At 33.5% G+C, this 27,598-nt stretch overlaps 1 protein-coding gene across 3 annotated transcripts; it reads right to left on the reverse strand.

Moving 5' to 3' along the window:
• Window positions 1–3,301: 3,301 nt before the first annotated feature.
• LOC114298212 (uncharacterized) lies at window positions 3,302–23,090 on the reverse strand. 3 transcript variants are annotated; one of them, XM_082893633.1, is made up of 15 exons: window positions 22,829–23,090; window positions 22,594–22,743; window positions 16,413–16,961; window positions 13,948–15,117; window positions 13,531–13,858; window positions 12,371–12,626; window positions 12,065–12,281; window positions 11,586–11,938; window positions 10,940–11,476; window positions 9,345–10,536; window positions 8,908–9,258; window positions 8,569–8,806; window positions 4,683–7,342; window positions 4,445–4,547; window positions 3,302–3,941 (listed from the first exon to the last, which is right to left on the reverse strand). In XM_082893633.1, exons 2-14 carry the CDS (start codon window positions 22,687–22,689, stop codon window positions 4,473–4,475), a joined length of 8,022 nt encoding a protein of 2,673 aa, XP_082749759.1. In that variant the 5' UTR covers window positions 22,690–22,743; window positions 22,829–23,090; the 3' UTR covers window positions 3,302–3,941; window positions 4,445–4,472. The 3 variants fall into 3 exon arrangements, with proteins under 3 accessions (XP_082749759.1, XP_082749756.1, XP_082749757.1); XM_082893630.1 differs by having other exon boundaries at window positions 4,445–4,596; XM_082893631.1 differs by lacking the exon at window positions 22,829–23,090 and having other exon boundaries at window positions 4,445–4,596; window positions 22,594–22,795.
• Between the last annotated feature and the right edge of the window lie 4,508 nt (window positions 23,091–27,598).

Raw genomic sequence — 27,598 nt, forward strand, 5'->3', positions numbered from 1 at the left:
TTATTACAACAGAATCACTGTTGATCCAATTGGATTTTTAAGATTGTTTTGAATATTAATTTTTTTTAGACTTTTTAATTATTTATGAAAAAACATGTAAAAAAAAAGAAGAATTTATTTTTTTGTATTAACTTTTTAATTTTTTGATTAAAACTTGAGTTGCCAAAATAAGCCTTAGTGTGATTTGTATAACACTGACTTTAAATTACACCTTAATTTGAGATATTTTCGGAGTAAATATTATGAAAATATTTGAGACTTTTAAAATGTTTTTACAATTTGACCCATACTAATATAATATGACAAGTGTCAACTTTTGATTTTTTACACAACCAATGATATAAGGATCAATTCGTTTATCATATTCTTGTAAGTGAATTTTTTAATTTAAAATTATAGATTTCTAACAATTCTCTTACCATAATATATATTTTTGACTATATAGGAGAAAACTCAAAAAGAAAAAAAAAATAAAAAAAAAACTCGACGATCTTCAATAAAAATGTAATATTTTCATCCTCTCCTGACCGTCTCCAAAATGAAAGCATTTGAACAATTTTTATAATCCTTTGAAAATTCTAATCAAACATAAATTTCACACAAAAAAAAAAAAAAAAAAAAAATGACAAGAGTAATGTAAAAATATCATTTTTATAAATAAATTTATATTTATAAATATTTTGTTTTAAAGTGAAAAATACATATTGGCATGTCATTAGGGTATATAAAATTGATAATTCATCTCTAACTTTTTGTTTTTAATAATTAAGGGATTAAAACATACAAATTTATAGACAAAAGAATAAAATGATATTTATTAATAATTAAAGACATATTTCGGTAATGAATAATATTATATGCACTAACTAGTATACTAACAGATAATGTGGTATAATTTTAAAAGTTTTGAGTGTTTATAATTTGTATAATAAATATGATCAGAATAATAGCATAACACTAGTGCGTATATTAATTAGTGCATATAACACCACCGTTGTATAATTAATTCAAAAAAAATTACATATGACTTTTAGGTGATGTGAAAAAAAAAAAAAAAAAAACACAACCACTTGTGATCCCTTCCTCTTGACCCCCACCTCCTCCTCTCAACCACCCCCAAAAACCTTAATAAAAACCATTGCACCCAACCACCCACCCCCACACCTAAAACTCTGAAAACCCTAGAAAGAAAAATGTTTGGTAATTTGAATTTATGTGATTCCCAAACCCACAAAGGCCTGTTTGGTACAGTTTTTTTCTGTTTATTTCAGCTTTCAGCTTAATTTAAACTATTTTGATGTGTTTGATTTAGCTTAACAATACAGCTTATAACTTTTTGTAAGTCAAAAATCAGCTTATTCTTTGAGTAGGGCAGGAGAAGCTTATTTTATAAGTCAGAAATCAGCTTATGTTCGTAGTTATAAACTATAAGCTGTTAAGGCATAAGCTATAAGTACTTTCCCACAACTCTACCAAACAGAGCCAAAGAAAGAAAAAGAAAGAAAAATGTTTGATAACTTAAATTTATGTGATTTGAATAATTAATATTATTTTATCTTTAAAATGATATTATTTTATCTTTAGAATGATATTATTTTAAAACATTCGAATCATAAAAATTTGAATTAATAACCATTGTTGAAAAAGAAAACAAAGCTATAAAAATTGGCATTACTAACCATTGTCGAAAAAGAAAACAAAATTTCCTTACCAACCAAATGGACTCAACTCTGACCATAGGGTTAAGATCATCCATCTTCCACCTCAACACCACCACTTTTAAACCCCACCTAAAATCACCACCACCACTCTCTGTCCCTCCCTACCTCCATTCCCCAAGAAACCCCTCTTCCAATCCCCAATTTAGACTCAGAGCTTCCTCTAATTAATTCCACCCCTGTAAATGGCGGTTCCTCCCAAAATCCCATCTTCCACAACCTCAAAACCGCCGCCGCCTCCATGGCCGGAAAATTCCACCCCTTGCCGGCGAGAGCTGAGACCCCAACAACTGTGATAGAGGAAGAGCAAGTCCAAGATCAGCAGCAGCAAGAAGAAGAAGAATTTCAAGATCAATCTTCAGATTCTTCTACACCCTTGTCGCAATTTCTCGATTCGAATTCGAAGGCAATAGAGGATGAGCCTTATTCTGTAAAAAATCTTATGTGTTCATAGCACAACTGATGGTTAGTTTGCATCACCTTCCACCTTCACCATTTAATGTTCAAGCTTGTTCATCACTCGCATCATGCATTGTACAAAATTAAAAAGAAAAAGAAATAAAAAATTAAAAAAAAAAGGTAATTACTCAAATGTAGCAATCTCTTCTTACAATTTAGTAGCTATAAAAATAATGTAAAATGAATGAACCTCATGATTTGGATTCAAATATTGTTACCAAATGATTTGGCCAATTAAAAATATGTCACCACCATCTAAATTCTATATAGAATTCTGTTTTATAGACACTGATGTTAAGAATACTTGATTGAACAAAATTCTCAGTTGATTTGCCCAGTGAAAATAAGATATAAGAAGATTACAAAAACAAAGCAATTTACCCAATAATATATATTTTTTTATTTAAAAAAGCCAAGCCATTAGAAATTTAGGGGAAATTTTATTTCCAAACACTAAGGCCAAGTTTGGAAAGACTAAATAAGTGTACTTTTTGACTTTTTTTTGTATTATGTGTAGAAAAAGTAGAGAAGAGATGTTGATTGATGTAACCCAAAAAAGATAAAAAGATGAAATAAGTGTACTTTTTTAGTTTAGCCAAACTTGGCCTAAGTTTCCTTACTACACGCATTTAATAAATTTTTTAAAATTATCCTTTAACAAAATTACCATCTCACCCACCACCATCTCATAATTTCTCCATAATTCTACTGAATTTCACTCCCAACAACTTACCTATTGCCAGCAAAGTCAAAGCGGAAGGCACTAATTCTTGCTTTCCCTAGAACAACAGCAAGAATTACCATAAGAATGCGATCCTAAAAATCATAACAAAGGACAACCATCAAAAATAAAAATAAAATAACAATACCAACAGTTGCTATTCAATTCATATTATCTGCCAAATCAAAACACAGCTCCAATTACTATTACCAACCTTTGAGGATCTAAATACATGGCACAAGATTACAAGTTCTTTAGAACCTATTTCATGCAATATCCCCACAAGCTTGTCCCCATGGTTGCTCTGTATTATAACTCGCTGCTGTTGAATGACTGTTGAGACGCAGCAACAAAAAAAAAATGATGCAATGCTTAAATCAAAGAGATTACGATGATGAAAAGGTGGCAGAGGATCCAAACTCGTTTTCACTTGACATTTCACATCAGTTCATACTCATTATGATATGGTATATGAAATATCACACCTATTCAGGAAATCAACTATCATAAAAGAGGATGTACACAAGGTGAGGGTATATTTGAAATGTGAAGTGTGTAGACTGAGATAAAGAAGTAAAAATCAAATTATTAAATGTGTGGATTGAGAAAAGATGTACACATAGATAATTTGGTGTGTGGAAATAGAATTTCCCGAAATTTAGAGCTGCTATTTCCCCTTTTTACCCTTCTTCGACTTGTTATTTCCTTTTTTACCCTTCTTCGACTTGCTATTTCCCTTCCCCTTGTTGCTTTCAGCATCGCCACCATTGCCATTGTTTTTGGTTCCCGAAGAATCACCAGTAACCTGCAACGCCTTCCCTTTGTCAGAATTGCTGGTTTCTTCCTCAACATTGTTGCTAGTCTCCTCCTCACTATTGTTGCTAGTTTCCTCCACATTGCTATGATGAGCTTCCTTTTCATCAGCATTCGTATTGTTAAGAACGAACAGCTGGTTCAAGAATGTTTCCAGCCTTGGCCTTCTCAAGTGCAAGCTTTCCAAGAGTTGGGCAATTGTTGAAATGTTTTCTTCTAGTTCCCTTTCACTGAAAGATTAATAATAAAAAAAAATCCAATAATTGTGCACACCATAACATGAAAATGGTTACAATCTACGTAGCACAAGCATGATCACATGGCATGATTGATTTTTAAAATTTAAAAAAAAAAAAAAAAAAAACAATATGATTAGAAAAGCCTATGCAAAGTATGATGCAGTAAAATGTAAATTTTATTCTAGTGTTTTCAACAAGCCACTAAAAGAGGACCATATTACAAGAACAAAATCTTATCATAAGATGCAGAGTTACAGCGCCAAAATCAAGAATTAATAGAATATTCATGTCCCACTAGAATTCAAAACTACGGGGAAATGAATGGCATTATCCACGTTAGAGTGAAGCAAATTATGCCCATTTCAAATGAAATTATAAACAAACCACATGCAAATATTTATCCATAAATACCAAATAAATAAATTGATAAATATTTATGAATAGAAGTAAATCTAGGAAGGCTTTAAAAAATGAAAAGTTACATTTAAACCGACCTCATATCCAGTGCAGAAGATAGCTGCTTCAATTCATCAAGCATGCAGTTTGCTTCAACAAGAAGCTTTCCATCCTCATCATCACAAGTCTTCTTCTCAAAGGCTTTAAACAAAGCAGCAGAAACAAAGCTTATACCATTCTCTACCTTGACCTATAATAGATATACAAGGGGGGGGGAAATCAAATTTAGATCCTAATCCTTTAACATTCAATGATGTCAATCAATTTGGCATTTACCTTTAACTTCGAGGCACTAGACACAAATTTTGTAATGTTTCCATTTCCTACGCTCTCTACCAACATTAAAGTATCAGATATTTGCACAAAGATTCCACAATTCATTTGCACGTCGCCTTCATTTATATTCTGACTGTTCATCTTCTGATCTGCCATGGCAGCTAAGTTTGAAGGTGGAGCCTTAGAATTCTTCGCTCTATCCACTTCAACCGCTACAGTTTGACCTCGAGGAGCTTTGTTGTTAATAGGAAACAACAATCTCATGATGTCCTCTCTGCTCCGGGAAACTCTCATGTCGACAAAAATGGCATCAGGACATGAAAATGTCGAACAATTTTCTCCCAAGCTCGCTATAACAAGAGGATTCCCAATCTTCTTGCACGCTTCTGCAAGTACATTTACATCTATTTTCACATGATTGTGTCTCCTCCTCCTAAGGACATCATAGAATTCCGGCGGTAGCCCCTTAGTAATATCACTTCTCCCCATCAAATCAACAAGTAAATCAAGATACTTTCCAGTTCCACAGTTCACACAAAGCAAGCACAATGCAACCATCAATCTCAACAACAGCAGTGGATAGTAATGATTGAAATTGATATGAGATTTTTTAATCCATTCTGCTGTATCTTGCTTGTTGTACAAGAAATCCTTGATTATGGAAGCGACAAAATCATAAATGCAGCTCACAGAAAATCGATTGTCAGTTACTAAATTAGCAGTTCCAACGGCATTTGATTGCTCGCAAATAAGCCATTCAACAAACGAAGATTTTGTGGTGAGAAGGAATCCCTGAAAGCCAGATGCAAATATCAAAAGTCGCTCTATAAGATACAAGAAACAACTAGGCGATATATAGTCAGCTTGTCTCCAGTTGGCATTATAATAAGTATCTTTCAAAGCTTCGTAAAACTTGTATACAGAAGACACCGCTCTTGGAGCCTCACAGGAATTGCCTGTTACAGATTCCTGTGCAAATTCTGATTTTATGTTTCCACTTAGCTCCTTAATGAACCCGCCCCAAGGTGAATACTTTTCAAAACTCTTTGCAATCTTCTTGTATAGTTCATCAGTTGGCTTTCCTGAACCAAGCCTTATCATTAAAATCCTCCCAATTTGGCCATAGGTTAGGTCACCCTTGATGTTTACAAGGTTATCAAGAATAACCTCCTCAAGAACGTTCCGGGAAAGCTCACTCCCTCTTAGAGAAATCATACTCTCTGTTAATGATTCCCGCCAATCTAAAGGAAACACATTCTCAAAGTATGCAGTAGATAGGCTGAGAAAACGTTGCAAAGTTTGAGTTTCATGGTTCTTGTATGAAACATACTTGGACCCCAAAAAAGATTTTGTTAACTCAAAGATATAAACAAGAGGCATGCTTCGGCAAAAAACAGACATTGAATTTGAAATTGCAAACTTATGAAGTGCCTTCAGAGTTTCCAGCACCTTAATACCAACAGAAAGCAATTCTGAGTGCCAATGAGTCTGAGCGGCTGAAACAAAATGGCGTACATCAGCAGAAACCAACTTTCCATTTCTCCGAAGAAATCTGTCATCAATTTCTCTCACCCAATCAGCATCAGCATTCAGAAAAAGGAAACTGGTATTAACATTATTCAACTGTCTCTTCCGCACACCAAAGTAATTCAAACAGAAGTCGCCATAGCTATAATATTCATCAGCATCATGAGTTTCAAGACAAGCCAGGTACTTGAAGATATACTCAACCTTCTCTTTCCAAAGATTCCAAAAGCAAATCAGCGTTACAACAGACACCCGGTTATGTGAAATGCTTTCTTGTGAATGCTTCATCAAATCCACTACTAATTCATGTTCCCAATCATACTTCGAGGTACTTGGCTGCAGATGAATATCCAGAATTTTTCTTATGGATAAGATTTCACCTCTGAGGCTTTTATTACCACGGGAAGCGTTCAAACACTGACTCAACTGGAACAAGTTAGATTGTTCAGTTGATAAAATGTTAGCCTCAGTGCAAACAAACTCATAGAAGATGTCTGAATCTTTCTTTGCAAACGACTTGGCTTTAGCTAAAATCTCCTCCTTTTGCGAAAAGCACTTTAGTGGCCAACCTCTGCTTCCAGATGCCCACAGAGAATTGGAGAAAACATACCTTAAAATAAGCTTCGATGCCTCTTTAAATTGTCCAGCCTTCCCAATCAGATCAGCCTTGCGTAGAACATCTCCTCTTAGCTCTGCAACCTCCGCAGCCTCCAAAAAATTTCCCGATTCTTCTTCCATCACTAAAAGCTCATCAAGGCAATCCAAAGACTTCAAGAAGTTGCGAACTGAATCCATCGAGTGAAAAGCTCTCACAAATTTCATCATGGATCTATTATCTTTCAGTTCATAGTAATTAAGTGCACAACTCTCAAGGAACTGTTGTTCAATTTTGTTGATTTCTTCACTTCTTTTGACCATTATACCATTGTCTCTACGGGCATCTTGTTTCCAGCATTGAATGTATTGTAAACCCATGTCAAAAAAATTTCCTTTGGTGCAAACAGACAAGCACTCTGAAAAATATTTTCCACGGGCATACACTTCAGCTGCAAGTTTATAACTACCTGCCAGAGAGAAACATTCCCCAGCTTTGTTCAGCTCAGTTTCCCCACACTTTTCCAAATAAATTCTTCCTGCAAAGTTAAAAAAATTACAACCTAGATGTCAAAACTTTGCTAACCCAAAAGTGCATTTAAACTTCAAAGTTAAATGTTGGAGACTTGGAAAATATAACTAGAACGGCAAAACAAGATGAAGACAAAATAAAGCAGGCAAATAATGCTGTTGTAAATTGTCTAGAAGTATTCCAGCTTTAGAAATGAGTTCCAACCTTACAAAGGAAAGACACGAGATGAAATTTGAGTGCACTTGTTTTGGAGCATAGTAATGACCTAGAAATTTGGCAAGCAAGAAAACCTCAAGGTTTATCTTAGTTTTTTCAGCAACATTATTGGGAAATGATATTCACACTCCACATTAGCCTCTATATTTGGCCATGTAAAAATAACTGCTTATGCCAAACAAAATATATTAATTTGCAAGTGCACACAAACAGAGAAAAAAAAGGAGAATTACTAAAATAAAAAATACAAAAAAAAAGGCCATCATTCAAACATTCTGTCCAATGATCTTCTTGTGTACAACATAATCAAGAAAAATTCATATTGGTAAATAACGAAAACCTTAAACCCAAAGAAAATTTTAAAGAAAAAAAATTCATCAGTTAATTGCTTATCAAAAACAATAATTTAGGATATAAATTTTTGAGAAAAAATAAAACAGGAATGAGTATATTTGTGAATGGGTAGGAGTAGTACCGATAGAAGATAAGTTGGGAGAGAATAGATTAAGATGGTTTAGTCGTATACAACGGAGATCAACAAAGGCAGTAGTGAAGAGATGCGATACAGTGACGGTAGATGGAAGTATTAGGGAAAGGGACAGACTTAGATTGACGTGGGCTAATATAATAAATAGAGATATGAATCTCCTTAATTTAACTAATCAAATGGCCATTGATAGAGTCGAGTGAAAAAGAAGGATTCATGTAGCCGACCCCATTAGATGGGACTTAAGACTTGGTTTGGTATTTCAGGACTCAAAGGGTTATGCATTTGTGATTCTCCACTGAAAGAAATCTACCCATTATCCTAACATGTACTAGTATAGTATAGGTCAAATTATCTGATTAGTTAAAAGTCACGATTTGTTGGTATTTTTCAAGGTACGTACCATCTTATGAAATCTAAAAATCATAAGCCACTAAATAGTGTTAAGTTGCATAACAGTTCATATTGCAAACAATATTTTCAAATTAACAAAAAAATTAATTGAAAAACAAATGAACAGAAAACGATACCTGCTCTTTCATACTCCCCCAAGTCACAAAAACATTCGGCAGCTGACTTAGCCATACCAATAGAATCAAATAACTCAGCAGCTTCCCTAAGAGCCGTGCAAGCCCCTTCAGGATTCGAACCACGCATACGATCTGCATTTGCTTTAAGGCCTGAAGCCTTGGCCCTTTTTCCCCACATTGTGTCTCCAGCCCTTTCAAAGCACATTGTTGCCATCTCATAGTTATTCTCATGATAGAGCTAAAGAACACAAAAACAATACACGTGTAAGAAAAATTATGATATGATTTTAAAAAGAAAAACAGTGTGCTAAAATTAATATATGGAGCAATCAAGCAGACCTTGATACCCCTTTTCTGCCACTCTTCTGGGCTACTTGCAACTTGCATTGCCTGTGCAAGTGAATCGTCCAATTTCCTTACTTGGACAAGGCACAACTTCTTCCAATAGTCAAACATAGGCTTCGAGAGCTCCTCAGTATTCTCACAAATCCACAACCTTTGCCTCGTACGAGTAATTGCCACATAGAGTTGCTTCAGTTCAGAACACAAGACATTATGTCTTGCCTGATCGAATTTCGGAAAGGACCTGCAAGTACCATCAAGCATCTCTTGTTCTTCCATAAATTCATATATTACTCTCCATTGATTTTTCAGAGGTGACGAGCCAAAAAAGTTGTACAATAACACATCCTATGAATGATAAGAAATGAATCAAATAAGTAAAATATGAAAGATATATAAAAAGAAGAAACATATGAATAAAAACTAATAGTCACCTGAAACTCTAGGCCCTTACATTCCACAATAGTCAAAACAAGTGCCTGCTTTCCAACATAGTCAGATATTTCCTTCCTGGCACAATCATCTCGTACTAATATGACCTGCTCGGCGCCAAAGCCAACTATGTCCCCACTGACATTTCCACTCTTTCCAAAAATAGTTACAATTGCATTTTCATCATTTCCAGACTCAAGAAGAACTGGAGCTTCACCGTATATAAGACTTGTCTCAGGTTCCAAAACATCAACAGAATGACAAAAGTAACGGTAAAGAAGGTTAATGACACTTTGTGCTAATCTAAGCACACCATCATGGGTACGAAAGTTCTGGTGAAGGCCAAAAATCTTTGATATATATCCTTTCTCCTTTGTTCCAACAAATGCATTGGCTCTTGATTCCATTACAAACTCATTGTAGAATAAAGATCGTATATCTTCGAACCTAAAATCAATTCCCCTTGCAATAGTCTGTGCTGTGTCACCTGCAAAAACAAAGCCCTCGTCCACATTTCGGCAAATATATTTGAAAAGAGAAATTTGTCTCATTGTAAGATCTTGCACTTCATCAATATACACAAAATCCATTTTGTCACCCTCAAGTATTACATTTCTTAGTCGATAATGAAGATCATTCACTAAATCAGCTAAATCATATTCACCCTTTTCCATCTTTGTTTTCTCATAATCCAGAAAGATATCATAAATTTTCTCTCTCTTCTGCTCACTCAAAGTAGATGCCCGACCCTCAGACAGGTGGATATAATCCTCTTGACTAAGTCTACCATCACGAGCCTCACCCACTCCCAATCCACCTTTTATATGAGAAATTATCTCAGTAAACACTTTGGAAGGATCAAGCTTCTTTGTTAGCATAGAACTGAAATGGGGCCAGTACAATGAACAGAACCTCTCATAGTTAACCTCCTTTGTTCTTAAGAAAGTTTCCAAAGCAACTGATCTTGAACCACTAGTTCTACAATGAGAAAGTCCGCTTACACCAAGGAACCTTTCAAAGTATGAATTGCCCAATGTTCCATCGAGCATCATTAAGAACTTATGAAATGTGATGACAAGAGGGTATTTGTTAGGAGCAATGTCAAGAAAAGAATCTGGGATATCCATAAATTGTGCTGTATCATCCATATCAGTTGTACTGTTTTTTCCAGAAAAATTCCCGCCATCAGCAAACCTAAACATAAAATAAGGCTGATAGTTAAGAGAGAGGGGGGGCAAAAAAAAAAGTATTACCCTTAGGCAGTTAACGCAGAAAGAGTAAATGTCATCTTAGGTCAACAATAACAATTAACAGAGATCAAGGCAGACCAATTAATGCATTAATTTAGAGATCAATCATACAAACTATAGGAAACCAATTTGATAACATAACCTCCATCCATTGTATGACTGTCAATTTATTTGTATAGTATAAAAACTTCTGAGAACTTTTATAAGACCTGTTGCACACTCAGTCATCTAAAACCAAAAAACATTCACTTTAGTTTGCTGATCACTAATTTGCAACTAAGACAGTAAAAACAAAATACAAAAAAGGAACAGGTTGTAACAACCCCATAATTGAGCTTCTTACACACCTTTTCAGCCCAGAAACGTGTTGTTTGATAGCATAACACAGTTTCGGACTGACTGTTACGAAAAGTTGGCGCAAGACACTATCCTTAATCTCTACAACGCAGTCACTAACATCGTTCCTCTGGCTCACATCTGTACTGGTACTGGCCTCATCTGCATAAATTCCTTTTGAAGCAATATGGTGGTGTTGCTCCTTCTGAAACAATTTCATTGTCAAAACTGTGGTTTTACCGGTTCCTGACCGTCCAAGTATAAACGTGCTTCTAGGGAACAAGATAATCTCTAATTCCTGGTCTGTTACTTCAAAAGGTAAGTCCATTTCTTTACCATCGCGGTCAGAAAGTAAGTGGCTCACCACACCGGACGACAAGGAGTAGAATTTCATCAACAACAGGCTCTCACTAACCTTTGAATTCTCAACATAACCCCTACCATCAATAGTACTGCCACTTGACTCATTCCCATGTACATGGTTGTCAAGATTCTTGAACTGGACAATGTCAACAGATTTCACCCAACTCTTTGGAACTTCCAAATACCTGAACACAAAAAACCAATCAAAAAAGTTAATTAACCTTTGAAATTCAAATATATAATATATATAATATATTTCATATGTTCAAATTTAGTAAAAAAAAACAAACATACCCTTGGAAGCATTTCTGCTTACAGTGATCGATATAATCATCGGTGTACCTAGCAAACATGCCATCAAGGCGTTTAACCAATTTTGGGATCTCTTCCAAAGGCAATATATCCCAAACCTTCAAAACTTGTTTGTAAATCGAATCCTTTACAATGTCAATGGTGCAAACAACATAGAGCCCTTCAACCATGAATTGTTTCAAGATCTGTGCAGAGCTCTCACAAACTGAGTCCACATTCTTCTTTTTAGGTCGCCAACCACTTGAAAGCTTCAGTAATAGGTTCATAACTGACTTTTTAAGACGGATTGAAGTAAGTTTTCCAAATGATTTTCTGAAGTTGTCGCTGAAAAAAACCTGGGGTGAACCAATGGGAAAAAAAATGTCAAATCAAATTACATGCAATCTAAAGATTAAAAGTTCTGTGATTTTAGAGATACATAGAAGGATAATAACATCATTTAATCACTAGAAGTTAAATACCTTCCATCTTGCACTTTTGAAAAGTATACTATCCTTATTGAACAAATCATCCATTTGATCAAGCTCTTTCTTGACATCTATTATTGCTTTGGCCAAATCTTTATCTAAATCTGCATCAAAGAAACATTGGCGATCCCTAGCATCACGGACTATCGCTTCCCAAACTGATTCACTACTAGCTAGTGTCTTTTCATTTCCCAAAATCCAAAGACAGTGCCTGGAAATCAAAGGACATGAATATTCATCATCTTAAAAGCAAAAAGATTAAGAAGTGAACTTAAGAGGGGAGTCTGTTTGAATCAATACCGAGCTCTTGTCAATGCAACATTGGTTCTCTGGGAACTGGACATGAAGCCAACAAATCCACCTTTATTTGATCTTACAGTAGAAATTATTATGACATCTGCCTCTCCACCTTGAAACCCATCAACTGACTTCACCTTCACTGTGAATCCCTCGAGGTTGTCATATTTTTGTTCAATTTTGTCTTTGATAGCCACAACTTGAGCGGCGTAAGGAGATATCACACCAACGCTAAGCTTCTTTTTGTAGCCTTCCCATGCTGTACATAACATCAACCAACCAAAAAAAAAAAAAAACAAAGCAAATCATTTAGTATGTGAAAAAAAGTTTTACAATTTTAATAATTCAACAGAAAGTTAATTTCTCTAATGGTGACGTTTAAGATTGAGGGAATGATTCCATCAAAATTGTCAAGCAAGGTAAGCATAACAGGTAATTTTCAGTATTTTATTTTCATTTCTTCATGCTATCTTTGCTTTCTTGTTCTTTTTTTTTTCCTCTGTGTTTACAGTCTGTTGAGCGCCTTCTACAAAAGAGTGAAGGAAAATGGTGTGAACACAACATTTGATAAAAGTGCTTCACTACTGTTTGGTAATGGTTCCGAAAACTGCCTTGTGTAATTGAAACTAGAAAAATGAAAACAACGCAGAAATGCATATCAAAATACTTTTTCTTTTTGATAAGTAGAAAGAAAATTTTATTTCAAAAAGGCATTAAATGTTTCTGAAAACTGCCTGGAGTTCTTGAAAACAGAACAATGAAAACAACGCAGAATGCATATCAACTTACCTTTTCTTTTAGGTAAATAAAGAAAAAATATATATATATATTTCAAAAAGGAATCAAGGGAATGCCACCAAATTCAAGAAGGACCAAGAAAACCAAAGATCTCTATACACCTCCAGTTGTCTTTTGATTGATTATATGGGTCTTGACAACAATAAAAAGGATTGTAAGTAGTATCCTTTGGGTGCTGCAGTACTATGAAATAATGGTTTAAAAAGTAAAAAATCTAATTTCAAAAACCACATATATAATCATGAGATGTATACAATAATGCTCATAAAAAATAAGATACATATGGTAAACCTTTCTGTAAAATATAGTGCATATCAAAACAACAAAGTCAAAATACAGTCACAATTAAATCCCACTTGACATACCTTTGTATAATTTCTGCACTATCTTCACAACAACAGCAACCTCTATCAAATTTCTCCGGCTACGCCCGACATCATCAAATTCCTCTTTACCACCAACAACATTTATGAAAGAATAGGGACCAAACATTGGCTCTGAAAGATAGCGTCTTTCGTAACTTTTCTTCATAACATATGGTGCATCCATGATTTGGTTGAAATAGAAATTTGAATTTGGGAAGAAACTTATCGATGGATGCATCCTGTACTGCATGTTTAGAAGGTGCTTCGAATGACCCAACGAACTCAACCTTTTGAACAAGCTTCTTCCAAATCCAGCTTCACTCGAAACCTATCAATCGACATAATGTTCAATTTATGAAAAATGAATCCTTGCCTATTTATATTTGTAGGGTAATAAGGCCAATAGCATTAACTCACATTACTAATAACCGTTGCTGGTAATTGGCACTCATCGCCAACGAGAATGGCATGTCTCAGACCGGGAAGTTGAAGGGGTATTGTCGATTCAGACTCCTTCAATTGTGCAGCTTCATCAATAACCAGCAAGTTTAGTGGTTCCATTTCCACTGAATATAGCTTATATGAACTAGAAGCAGTGCAGAAAATTAAGGAAGCCGCTCGAAAACAGAAGTCCTTAATTGAACCTTCGATCATAACACTTGGCAGGTCAAGGTCTTCAAAAGAATGTTCAAGAGATTTTAGAACAGAAAGACACTTGCTCCTTGTGTATATCAGAGATTGTTTATTCACAAAAGATTCAGAAAAATCTTCAATTGGATATTGGTGTGAAAAAATATCCTTGAGTTCGTCGGAAACAACACTCTCTTGAAACAACAAACTTTTCAAATAATCAAGCAAGTCAATGAGAGTTACCATTTTCTGGAAATTATGTTCCAAAATGTAACTTCTTGGTAAATGAGTACCGAATATAAACATACATCTTCTCAGCAATGATTCAGTAGATTTAAATCTGGCTCTCACAAACTCGAGAAATGATTTGAATTCTTCCTTTTCGACTTCCTCTTGATCGCTGTGTTCTTTTTCTATGATCTTTTGATTTTCCACAAAAACTTGGTATTGAGAAACACAATCTTCAAGCAAATCTATCATGGAAGTAAAACAATGCCTCCAGCCAGACACTGGTCCTAAACCCTCCTCAAGCATTTCAACACGATAATCCAGATAGATATCTTCAATGTCAGAATCCATTTTCAGCCGATCCTTATTCCCAAACAAAAGAATATCTCCCAAAGAACAAAATAAAGCATCCTTTGCAGATTCCCTCACCAACCGTAACACCCTCGAAGCCACTTCATTTATAGCTACATTTGTAGGAGAACAAGTAAGAGTCCGGCAATTCATCCTCAAAAAAGCAAAGAGCATAACACTGACAGTTTTAGTTTTTCCCGTCCCTGGTGGGCCCCATATAAGTTTTGCAGTAGGCTTGTGAATACATTCCATTCTAAGAAGAGCAGCCAAGACTGCCTCTGTTTGGGATTCATTCAACATAGCTAGTAGACTTGTACCAAATCTTTCGGGCAATTGGGACCTACTATGGACACAACAAAGTTCGCAATCCTCCTGAACCTGTTTTTCAAAGTCAATGTCAATAAGATCCACCAAAAGTGAAGTATATATTTTACTCATAGAATTAATTAAATTATGCTAAGTGGTACTATAGACACCCCATTTTTTACCGCCCTTAAGACTTGGGCGACTCAGATTGAACACTCGATGATGAAATACTACGCTGTACAATCGTTCAATTTCTTCAGCAAGAAGCTTCAGTTTTGGAGTTTCAAAGCCTAAAACCTTACACCCCCGTTGGACTAAAACATAATTTTTTCTAGCCTAACCACTTAGAGGCTTGCTGGCCAACAGGTGGGCGGCAGGCCAAATTTTATTGGCCGGCCGTCCCCCTCCATGGCCGGCCGGCCATGTTTCTCGACAGGCAGATATTTTGCTGCCAAGTTGTCCCCCTATGTACATGCACTACACCAGCTGGGTCAATACAGATATTTCCGACAAGGGAACCTGTTTTTCTATAAATAGAGGACCATCCCTCATAGTTTTAGGTTAGAAAAATTTGCCAAGAATCAAAAACTTGCCAAACACTCTCCCTTTCTATCTTGCAATATACATACACTTCCTAAACCAAATTTTTGAGGCTCCTTGCTGAAATTATTAAGCCAAAATTTTTACCCTTGAGAGTGAACACTTTGTGGTTTATGAACCAAAGAGCATGAGCATCCTCTCTTCAAGAGGTATAGCTTTTGCCATCTTCTCTCTTATTTGCACTTCTCTTTTATACACTGTTTTGGGCTGTTTTCAAGTGCTGAAACTTGTGATTAAAAAGCTACCAAAGGTGGAGGGGTTAACCACCCTTTCTTGAGCCTTATCCAATGGCTTAAATCCTTGTTTTTACCCACTTGTTTCTCAACTTTTAGCTACTTATTTTCTGAGTTTTCAGAGGCTAAAACATGTGATTTTAAAGTCCTAAAAGTGAAAGGGTTAGCCACCCTTCCTTAGGTTTGCTTAGTGGCTTTATTCTCTTCTTTTTTTGGTTTGATTTTCCTAGCTTTTCAACATGATTCCAGCACTGTTTTTGATATTCTAGTAGTGTGATTTATACAACCCTCCAATCCTTATTGTACCACATTTCAGTGCATGTGGCAATCCTCATTTTCGTCTCATTCCTCTTACCAGAACGGTTTGCATTCCAGTTAACAGAGTCTAAATGAAAAGACAAAACATAGGATGCAAAATGTTTACAAACATTAACTTCGTATACACAAGGTACGATCATCTTAAAAATTAAAAACAAGGACATGAAACTCAAACAAAACAATTGCATGCATAATAATCTTTTGTCACAATTCTACCTTGGAATCAGCACAAAGAACTTCCTCGATGATCTTCAGATTTCCAAACTTGCGTAGCGCACTCCATATTCTTCTGTTTGTAGTTATATTTCTCAAAAAAACCACAAACAGTGATTGCCGCATTCCACCTTTGACTTCAATGTCTCTCAATGCTTTGACTTTAAAAAAAGTGGATGAATTATTACCTCCTTCAATCTCATCCTCTGTGATATTAGTGACTGTTGCAAAAGTCCACGTCCTTCCACCCTGTTGTAAATCAGATACAGTTTCGGGTTTTGCATCTGAAACTATAAAAACATCTCCGGGCAAGGTTTTGTAAGGATCCTTGCCACGGTCACTAAATCTGTTTCTCCAGTAATCAACCTTAATATAATAATGCAAAGTTTCATACGGCTCGCACACATTGAGTGAGATCACTTCAGCAAAAGGTGCTTCATGAATGATCTCCATGCTTGAAGCCAAGTCTGCCCGTGTTTCCTCCAATAAAGGAAAAACGAATGAACCAAAGTAATGCTTGACTGACTGAAATGATTCTGGAATCTTATCCACCTAAAAATAAAGCAATGAAAGTTTAATGGAGGTGAAATAAAGTAATGAAAGTTTAACGTTAAGTCGCCAAAGGCAAAAAAAGTTCAATAATCAATATTTCTATGTAAAAACCATAATGAAGGCAAGATAATACAACAGAATCGAAGAGCATAAAACAGAGTTAAGCACGCTCACTTGACACCTATTAAAATTTGAAAAAAAAAATACTCATAATTGAATATAATTCATTATTTTAAGATTTTTTAAAATTGACAACTAAAATTTTACTAAAACTAAAATAAAAGGGTTCAAATTCTTTTTATTTTATTTTATAAATTTATTGTTCAAAAATATGATTAACCATTCAAAAGTCTATGCTTGATTATCTTTGTTAGAGATAATATTAATTATTTTTATAAAATAAATTGTTTATATTTTGATTTTTGATTAGAAGTTTTGCAAGTCAGGTACATTCCCTTAATTTCCTTTGGTACTCAAGAACGTTTTATTGGCACACATTCCACCAACTAAGAAATACTTACAAATTTTCTTCAAGTTTGGAGGAGTACTATAACTTATAAACTATGAAACACTGACACTTCAAAACAAGTGCCATATCCGCATCGGACAAATGGACACTTCGGGGACACGCGGACACTTTGGGGACATGTATAGGACACATTACATGGCATGTCTACTTATTTAATTAATTTATTTTTAGGAGACCACCACCCCAGGGACATACCAAGGACATGCCAAGTTATCTTTTCCTCTATTTTATTTAGTACTTTTAATGAATGTTGAATGTTAAATGTTTATTATTTTTTTCATAGATTTCAATACTTAATAGATCATCCATAAAACAAGATATAAACTGTAAGTGTTAATTTACAAGTACTTTTTCTTTACAAAAAATAATATATATATATATATATATAGAATTAGAGTTAGTTTTTGTTAATATTGATTATTTGTGGATGTAATATTAATCTAGGTAGCAAATACAGATATATGAAAACATATTTTATTGTCGTGTTCCCGCCATGTCCCCGCCGTGTCCGTGTCTCTATTTTTTTGAAATCACAGTGTCCCGCATCCGCATCTGTATCCGTGTCTGTGCTTCTTAGCTTATAAATTTTCTTAATATATGATTGAATTTTAGTGTATTTTGAGGCCGTGAAACAGATTCAACTTATTATTACTTTATCCCGTGACAATGTAATCATTTTCTGTGAAATTAAAATTTTAAAGTAACTTCTAATTACATAGAATAATTTTATCAATTCATATGAAATTAGGTTTATAATTACATATTGTCAACAACTACTAAATTTATAGAAATAGAAAAAATAAAATAAAATAAAATCAAGGATATTAAGTTCAAATTTGAACCCACTAAGTAAAATTCTTGATTGCACCACTGGCCGCAAACGCCAACACATAAAACTGTAATAGGGCAGTTATTTTTTGAAAGGCACAATAACAAATAAAGTAATTACATTTGAGTAAAATCTACTTTGATATCAAATAAAGGCTTGAATATGCATATATATAATCGTATATACATTGGTTCAATGGTTAAGACTTGGCCTAATAACCTTGAGGTTATGGATTCAAGTCTTGTGACCACCACTTTATGTATTATACAAAAAGTTAGGTGTGTACTCAATCTTTCCTCTCCCAAACACACATTAATGTGTACTAATTGGGCGTTGTTTTTTATATACATATAACTAGTAACCAAAGAAGAAAACATTCATTAGTTCATACAAATGTTGAAGACCATAAAGATTTTAAAATGTACTTACTACAATTTAAACAAAACTTACAAACTAAGTAGAAATACATTTGAAGAGCTTGTAAATGAAGTCCCCCCTACAAGCTTCTCAAGAAGGAACTGAAGTTGCTATTCTAAAGTGAAATCACCACAAAAACTAAAGGTCCTTGCAAGTGAGATATACATATAGATGCTGAAAAATAAACAAACTCAATTTACCTTGGAATACAAGGTTCTCTAAAGATTATCTTTTGGTTTCGTTGTCTTTGTTTCCCTTTGGAAACATTTCTTCTTTATTTGGGCATAGACCTCTAGAGGCAACCACAGCCAAGCTGAGTAGAGCCACGACTAATAGACAATAGGCAGGCAAAGTGAGCTTGTATTTCTATCCACATAATATATCCTTTCCATATAGAACATGAAGTTACTTATAAAATCTACTACCACTCAAAATGTCACTCACAAGTTCCCTCCTGGGCTATTACATTAGATATGTCATAAATCCTATATGCCACGATCAAAAGTGTGCTCTCACAATCCGATGCAATGCCTAGACTAATACAACTTCAACACCAAAATTTTATGAACTTTAAGATACTTGGAACTATTTTTTGTAGCATGCTTAATCACTTAAGCATTCAGTCATCCTCAAGCACTTGCTTAGACAAAAATTTGACAACACATGAATTAATATAGATTAATTTGACAGCACAAGGATTAAAGTTCAACAACTCAGTCATCCTCATCCTCAACCTTCAGATACTATTCATGAATTAGGGCTAAAACTGCATACATATTTTCCTCCCCAGACCTTGCTTTAGCAAGAGTCTCATGTACTAAGATGCCCTTTTCTTTTATACTATTCAGAATAAACCAATCTGACTTGAACCCAAACCATCCAGGGCAAACAGCCTGGAAACCATGCTTCACTACATCAAAGAATTGAAAGAAACAAAAATTAAAATTTTCTTTCCTTCTAATTTTTTTCCTTTACAACAATCTATAAATCAATTTAACTTCTTAACAAACTAAAAGAATTCCAATTGTGTAGCAACTACACCAACATTCAGAAAAGGATCTAATCACACTACATTATGAAACCTATTTACGCTAAATAGTTAAGTTAGAGCTATTCCAGTGGGCATTGCCAAAATGGCAAATGCCAAAACTATAATTTGGCATGCTATAGTGCCAAAATGTCAAATTTTGCAATATTGGACCATTGATGCAAATGACAAGCACAATCATTTTTTGCTAGCCACTTTTATTACCGTTGATCACATGGATTCCCTCACTCATTGATCTGATCCCCTCTCTATCATTGATCTCATCCATTGACCCCATCATCACATCCCAAAAAATTTCACCCAACCTTGTCACCATTTCTAACTCTTTCACAATGACACACACACTCACACTCAAACTCTCTCCCCCCCCCCCCCCCCCCCACCCCACCTCACACAATTGGTGACACTCTATTATACCTTTCTTACTTCCAATTTTCTGTTTTTAGGGTCATTTTGGTTGTATAGTTCTATATAGCTTTTATAGCCTTTTGTTGGGCTTTTCCTCCTCTTTCGGGGTGTATAAAATAGTATACCTCTGTTTGTTGCCTCATATAGTGTGTCCATGCTTTGGTGTCTGTCCAAGGCCCCCTTTCATGTTAAGTTGCTCTAGTACTGCAGCTTCTGTTTTTTCTTTTTGTAACCTACCTTGCGGGTAGTGCTTTGGAAGCTTTCTTTCTTCTTGTTGGCTGTCTTCTGATGTTGGAAGGAAGATTTGCTTCTTTGATTGTTCCCTAGGATGTTGAGTTATTCAAGGCCCCCATGTGTCTTCATATGTGGCCCTTGAACACTTTTGCGGTGCCCTGGGGTTTTTAGGTTTAGTAGTTTGTTAGCTTGTTTATTTTGTTTTCTCAGCTTCACAAAGCTCCTCTGTTTAGTTGGTTAGGGCCTAGGGTATTCCCCTTGTAAATCTATAAGTGCATTTTTTTTATTTCATGACATCCAAAAAGAAAAAGATCTAGTCTCTTACAATATGCATCTCTCTCTCTATCTCTCACGATCTATCTTTGCATTTCAACAATCAATCTCCAACTTACATCTTTGTCTCCATCGCCAACAACCAATCTCCATTTCTCCCAAAATATCAAATCAAATACAAAGATGCATATAGTTCTAATCTTTAAAGGCATTACATAGAGGACACAACTTTCATCACAATCTTAACATGGTCTTCATCACAAACACACACCCATTCACACAAGTAGGTCAATTTGAATTTTGTGATCTTTCTATTTCTTGATCAAGAGAAATGCATATGTGAAGACGTGTTAAATTTTAGAAGGATGTGTTAATTTTTGTGAAGTTTTTGTTGTGAAATTTGTTGAAATTTTGGGTTATTGATTTCTAGTTATGAAATTTGTTGTAGTAGTTTCTTTTTTGCTTTTTTCCCAAAGAAAGATGGGGTGGAAGACTGGGAATACAGTTAAGAAGTTGAGGTGGCAAATTTGGCAATTGCTTTGGCACAAGGTTAGACATTGTAAACATTTTCGTGATTTGAAGAGCTCTTTACTTCAACTCTTGCCAAATTTTAGCTATAGCAACTACTATGGTAGACTAATGGAGTGCTTCTTGAGTGAAGAGAAGGACCGGCTGATAATAAAATAAGAAGACAAAGCTATTATATTTTATATCAGGAGGGCTTTCTACAAAGTGACATCTCACATTGCCTAGGTACCAAATTAATGTGCAATATAGAAGCATGAGGCGTACCGTCACCCCAAAAGCTACCTTTTGGGGTTGCATTCTACCCAAGAACGTGTAACATGGCATCAAAAGCCACAAAATCCAGAGATGGATAGAGTGCATGTCCTTGGAATACAAGTGGTAGGTGCAACCAAGTGAGCACCCTAAGTGTGCCAGAGAGTGTGAAGCGAAATCCCATATTGTCTGGGTACAAAAGCAAGGTGCACTATATGAGCATGAGAGCACCCTCGCCTCAGCTAGCTTTGGGGTTTGAGTCCCATGACCATGCAAAACTCTCTGCATCTCTTACATAGAAAAACAAATATAAAAAATCTCCTTTCCACATGCCATGGGGTTGAATTTTGTAAAATATATTCATAACAAATGATAGCATTGTAAAATACATAATCTTGTATGCAATGTATTGGAATGTGCATTGTGCATACTCGTGTCCATATCCAATACTACAAAAAAACGAACATTTGTTCTTATGATCCAGTGATTAAGATTTAATGAATTTTTGCTGATGAAAAAAAAAAAAACAAAGGTTTAATGAAAATTTATTTCAAAATCAAAAATTTCGAAAGTTAACCAGTAAATTAATGCAATATGTCAATTCAAAAGACATAAAAGAAACCAGAGATGCGCAATAAATTCAGATACATCAACAAATCAAATATCAAACCAGATATCAACCAAAAAAATAAGAGGCTAACATCTATAGTTGTACATTAATTGCTGCATTGGATTGAAATTTTTGAAGGGCCTGGCACAGAAACAGCCCAGACCTCGAAGCAGAACTGGGGTTAGGCAAACAATCATATTTAACTGCTTTTTTCCATTTTGAGAATCAACCACCATAATATTATATTTACACATATTAATAATTTAGTCCCAAAAACTTGAAAAAAATAAAAATAAGTTGAACAACCAATCACAGAATCAAACAAATAATGTATATGCCTATAAGATTGGCGATAAGATTTTTTATACATGAATCCCATAAATAAATTTTGTCCTGTTTTGTGATCGGTTACTGTATTTGCAACAGAACTACAAAATATGTGATTTTACGTATCTACCATGTCAGTGTACAGTGGAATGGTGAAAAATGGAGCATAAGGCACACCTGGTTCTTGTAAAGATTCTCATTGTAGATGTCTTCAAGAGACCATGAAAACATCAAATCAGTGAAGCTTGAATCATAAGGAACCCCTATCATCATCAATTTCTCACTCTTTTCTATCTCCTTTCTTCCACTTGGTAATGTATTGCTTATCTGAAACAACAAAAAATCAAAACCCCATTTCACTTTAAACCCTTCTATAAAACCTCACAACAATGAGAGAGGGAGAGAGATGTACCAAACCCCATTTCACTTTAAACCGTTGTATGAAACCTCAAAACAATGTCAATGAGATATAAAGGGTATTAACATAGCATGAGAAAGAAATGGGTTTTGTTAGTTATGAAGGAAGGAAGTGAAAAAGGAAAGGGAAAAGAACCTAGGAATCTCTCAGTACAAGCACTTATGAAGGAAGGAAGTGAAAAGGTAAAGGAAAAGGAAAAGGAAAAGAACCTAGGAATCTCTCAGTGCAAGCACTTGTCTGCTAAAATCTCTCTGTCTGTATGTATAAGATGATCTGTATACTATATATACAAATAAAGTTAACAAAAATCCAATGACAAGTGAGAAAGCATAAGAAAAGGGAACAAAGCAGAGTTCTTTTTAGACCCAATGAAAAAGAATCACATACTCCCATTGACGAAGAAAGTCTTCTCATCTTCTTTTCCCACTACAGTACTCGCCAGAACAGAGGACTACTTCCTTCACAAAGGGGTCAGGGCCTATAACGGTTACAGACATGATGAAAAAATAGCCAAATACTTAGAATTTTAGAATTTTATAGATTAATAACTATAACAATTTAAATTTCACATAATTTTTTAAGATAAATTATATTAAATTATGAATCATTTGCATTTTACCTCCTGAACTTTAAAACTCAGCAGTTAACCACCTTAAAATAACAATCACCTCAAAGTATTATCTTGTTATCGTTATCCTTTTTTTTGTTAAAATTCTGTTCCGTACATTTTTTAAGATAAATTACAGTACATGACATATTTATTGAAGTTTTAGGACAATAATATCATTATCTGGTCATTCCATTTACATTTTGCCACCAAGGGAGGCAAAGTGATAATGAGTAGTATTGTTCTAAAAAATAATAAGTGTTATATATTTTATATATAACCTGATTCCGTTTAAATTCCTAATAAAATCCTAATCAAAATTGTTAATCATAACAAGTTAATAGTTCAAGGTGTCATCTGTTAAATTTGAAATTTAATAGGATAAAGTGCAAATGTTTTATAAGTTAAGAGGATTTATCCTAATTTACTCAATTTTTTAAATAAGTTGTTTCACGACTGTTTTTACTTTTGCAAATTACACTCTCTCTTTCTTTTCAATAAATCTGAGTGCAAATTTTGTATCAAAAACTTAATTTGATACAAAACATTTCAACTCTTACTTGCAATCAAATCTTTTAAAAAAATTTCAAACGTATCTTAGGAATTTATTTTAATTAATTTTTATGAAATGAAGCCATCTGCAATTTTTATTTTTTGAAAAATTGAGTAATAATCAATCTGTTTGGTATTAAATTTTCAAAAACAATTTGAGTTTTTGTTTTGTTTTGTGATTTGTTATTTTTTGTAAACTTTTCTATTATTTTAATAAGTCTTTTTTAATTTTTTTTAGATGTACCTAATTCTAAATTTATTTGAAAAATAAAATATTCATGAAAAAATCTTTAAAAAACAAAAATCAATAAATACAACAAAAAAAATGAAAATGTAGTTAATTGTTTATTTGTATTTTTTGTTTCTATTAAATTTTTAAAAAATAAAATTCATAAATTTTATACTTTTTACTGATTAAGTGGATCTAAAGAGTAAAAAAAATTGATTAAAATATAATAAAAAAATTCATTAAAAAAAAATACGAATTGAAAACTCTGTTTTTAAATAAAATGAAAAATCTAGTGATGTCAAAATTTTAAAAAAAATAATTACAAATAAGTGATAAATTTTATAAATATTAATAATTAAAATCATAAATTTTTGTAGAATTTATAGTAATTTTTTTATACCATCATTGAATGGTAGTTTTTGCTTTAAAAAATGTAAAACCAAATTGTCGAAAAATTGGTGAATAGTTTGTTTCGCTTTTGATTGAGCTTTTGTTTGTTTGTTTGTTTGTTTGTTTTTTTTTTTTTTGTGAGAATATTCCAAAAAATTAATTTATTTGTGTAAATAACTAACTTTTTAAACTATTTATCAAACTAACTCACTTTTTAAAATCGCATCTTAAGCATGCGATTTCATATTGACATGACCCACATCTATATACTAGTAAGGGTTCGGATGTGGGTTGACTTTTTGGTTATTTTAGCCTGGGCTAAAAAATTTCGTTTGGGATGGGCTTTTTGACTTTTTTGATTTTTGTGAAAAAAAAAATGAAATAATTATTATTTGAATGTGACATTTTGTCTTATTAACTTTTTAGCTTATTTTGTAGCTATTTTAGCCCAAGATTGAAATGCCAAACGAAGGCTAAGTCAAGTTAATATGAAATTACATATGATACGATTTCACCATGAAATCGCATTTTGAACATATGATTTCATGATAAAGTTACATTTTGAACTTGCATTTTTTTAAAAAGTAATCTTGTTTGATAAATAGTTTTAAAAGTGAGTTATTTTGATAAATAATTTATTTCTTAGAATATTTATAAAAAAATTAATAAAAAAAACTCGTTTTGATTTAAGAAGATTTGATTTGATATAAATTTAATGAAATAATTGAAACTTGTTTAGTTATTTTTTATTTATTAAATTTGAATTTAATTAAAAAATTAATAAAAAATTGATAAGCTTCTGAAACCTACAAGTACCACAACTACCACGCACATTATGTGATAGAAGATGAGAACATTGCTCCTTTTCTTGTGCTTTGGTGTCATGCTTCTCCTTCGCAAGCTCTAAGGGTTGTTTTGGGAACCAAGTAAAAAGTTGCATTTTGCAGCTTCAAAATACAGCCAACAGCTTGGTTTTTTTGGCAACAAATCATTTGTGAAGGTAGCAAAACCCAACAGGTGAAATTACATCAACTACCCTCCAGTTGTAAAATGAGCCACATGGGTGAAATTATAAATTTTCTAAATTGGGTGGGGACATTTTGGTCATTTTATTGTGATGTGACATCATAAAGAAATATTAATCAAAAAACCAAAACTAGTTTTTTATCAACTTCTCAAATCACTTTCTAAAAAAGCAAAAAAGCTTAGTTAAAAGTTAACTTTTAACTATTTTTCCAAAACATCCCTAATTCATTGTGGTGTGGAGTTGGCCTTCCCTTTGGTCTAGACCGAAGGATCTTATCGGGTAACGTAAAGTTTATCATCGGTATGATTTTGATGATTCAAATTTTTATTTTATTTGACCTTGTATATTATTTATATAAAAAAATTAAATCGATTTGATATTCATAATTTCTTTATTTTATTAAATTTGTCTCTAAAAAAATTAATGATCAATATATTTTTAAAAATAGATCATCCATTTTTTTGGTACAAATGCAACAAAATGTATGTGTTATAAATATCAAATTAATTTAATTTTTTATTTTATAGATTATATATAGGCATCCGACAAAATTAACAGTTCAAATTATCAAAATAGAATTTATGAGGGACCAGCCAACATCCTCCAATCCAAATGATGTATTATGAAGAAACATGCCCCGTCTTGTGGATAGTACACAGTAATACATAAATGAAAATAGGAAAAAAAAAATCATATATAATATACCTACCTATCTATCTATCTATACTATAACCTGGTATCCAAGCCTTTTTCTCAGGTCACCTGGCATATTTTTTTATCCTAATAAAAAATAAATAAATAAATAAATAAACAAAACAAGGTTTGAATCCAAAACCTTCGATTTCATTAAGAAAACTCTTATCACTTGGGTATCATACAAATTATAATATTTATTTTTTTATTCTTACTTATTGGAATTGCTAGTATAAGTGAAGTAGAGCCTTACATTAGAATGTTCTAAAAGGCTACCGTGTGTCAATCTAAATGATTGACATGTGTCATTACTAAAGTTTTGTTTAGCATGTGCTAAAATAGCACATGATATTTTAGCATATTATCCTACTAATGGTAACTCATGCGATGCATGTGTATATGATTTAAAATGAATAACTTCAAAATAGGATTGCAAAACGTATGATGTGTTATAGTTTTAGGTTTAATATCTGTCACGACCCAAACTCGTCTCTATGGGTTTAGTGTCGTAATCAGCCAGTAATCTATGATTACCAAAGGCTTGTTTAACGATAATGACAATAATACAATATAAAGGGACAGGCGGAAGCCAATCAATAAAAGAGAATGTCCAATGAACTGTAAGGACCCTGGTGAAAATAAACTTTCATATACATAACCATATTCATAACCACTTATGCCATAAACACACACACACACACACACATATATATATATATATATGACAATATGCAAGTTAGGGAATTAATCACATCATCAAAAACAGTATAAACAAAAGTCTTAAACATTCTTTACACTTGGCAAAATCAAAAGGATGGATTTGAACCACCCAAAAAAAAGCCTTGACACATGCAAGTTTGGAACCTCACTATAAGGCACAATAGCTGGCTTGACAAAAAAAGGATTCGGGTCTCCGGTGATCGGTCACCTACATATATATAACAAACTATGGGCTAAAACCTAGTGAATAGCAAATGTGTAAAGAGGTTAAGAATGATGTATTATAGTTTTTGAAACAATTGATTTCAATCAATATCCTTTGTCAATCAATCGTTCAATCATTTTCAATCATATTCATATTCATATAGGTCATATGTGATACATCCAATAGCAATAATACAATACAATAGGTCTTAAAGACCGAACAATCAATTGAAGGCCATCAAACAATAACAATAGTTTTAAGATTTGGAACTGACAGAGATCTCTGTAATAGTAGCGATATCAATAAAAATAACAATAACAATACGCTATAGATGCCACGAA

Source organism: Camellia sinensis, chromosome 11 (assembly GCF_055761805.1).
Source record: "Camellia sinensis isolate YWXY chromosome 11, ASM5576180v1, whole genome shotgun sequence".
NCBI classification, from domain to species: domain Eukaryota; kingdom Viridiplantae; phylum Streptophyta; class Magnoliopsida; order Ericales; family Theaceae; genus Camellia; species Camellia sinensis.

Excerpts from the sequence above, each read along its gene's own strand:
- LOC114298212 (XM_082893630.1), bottom strand. The coding sequence starts at position 22,689 with ATGATGATAGGGGTTCCTTATGATTCAAGCTTCACTGATTTGATGTTT. Across the intron at positions 16,962-22,593 it reads AGAATCTTTACAAGAACCAG|GTGGATAAGATTCCAGAATC; the intron begins GTGTGCCTTATG and ends CTTTATTTTTAG. Across the intron at positions 11,939-12,064 it reads TCAAAAGTGCAAGATGGAAG|GTTTTTTTCAGCGACAACTT; the intron begins GTATTTAACTTC and ends GGTTCACCCCAG.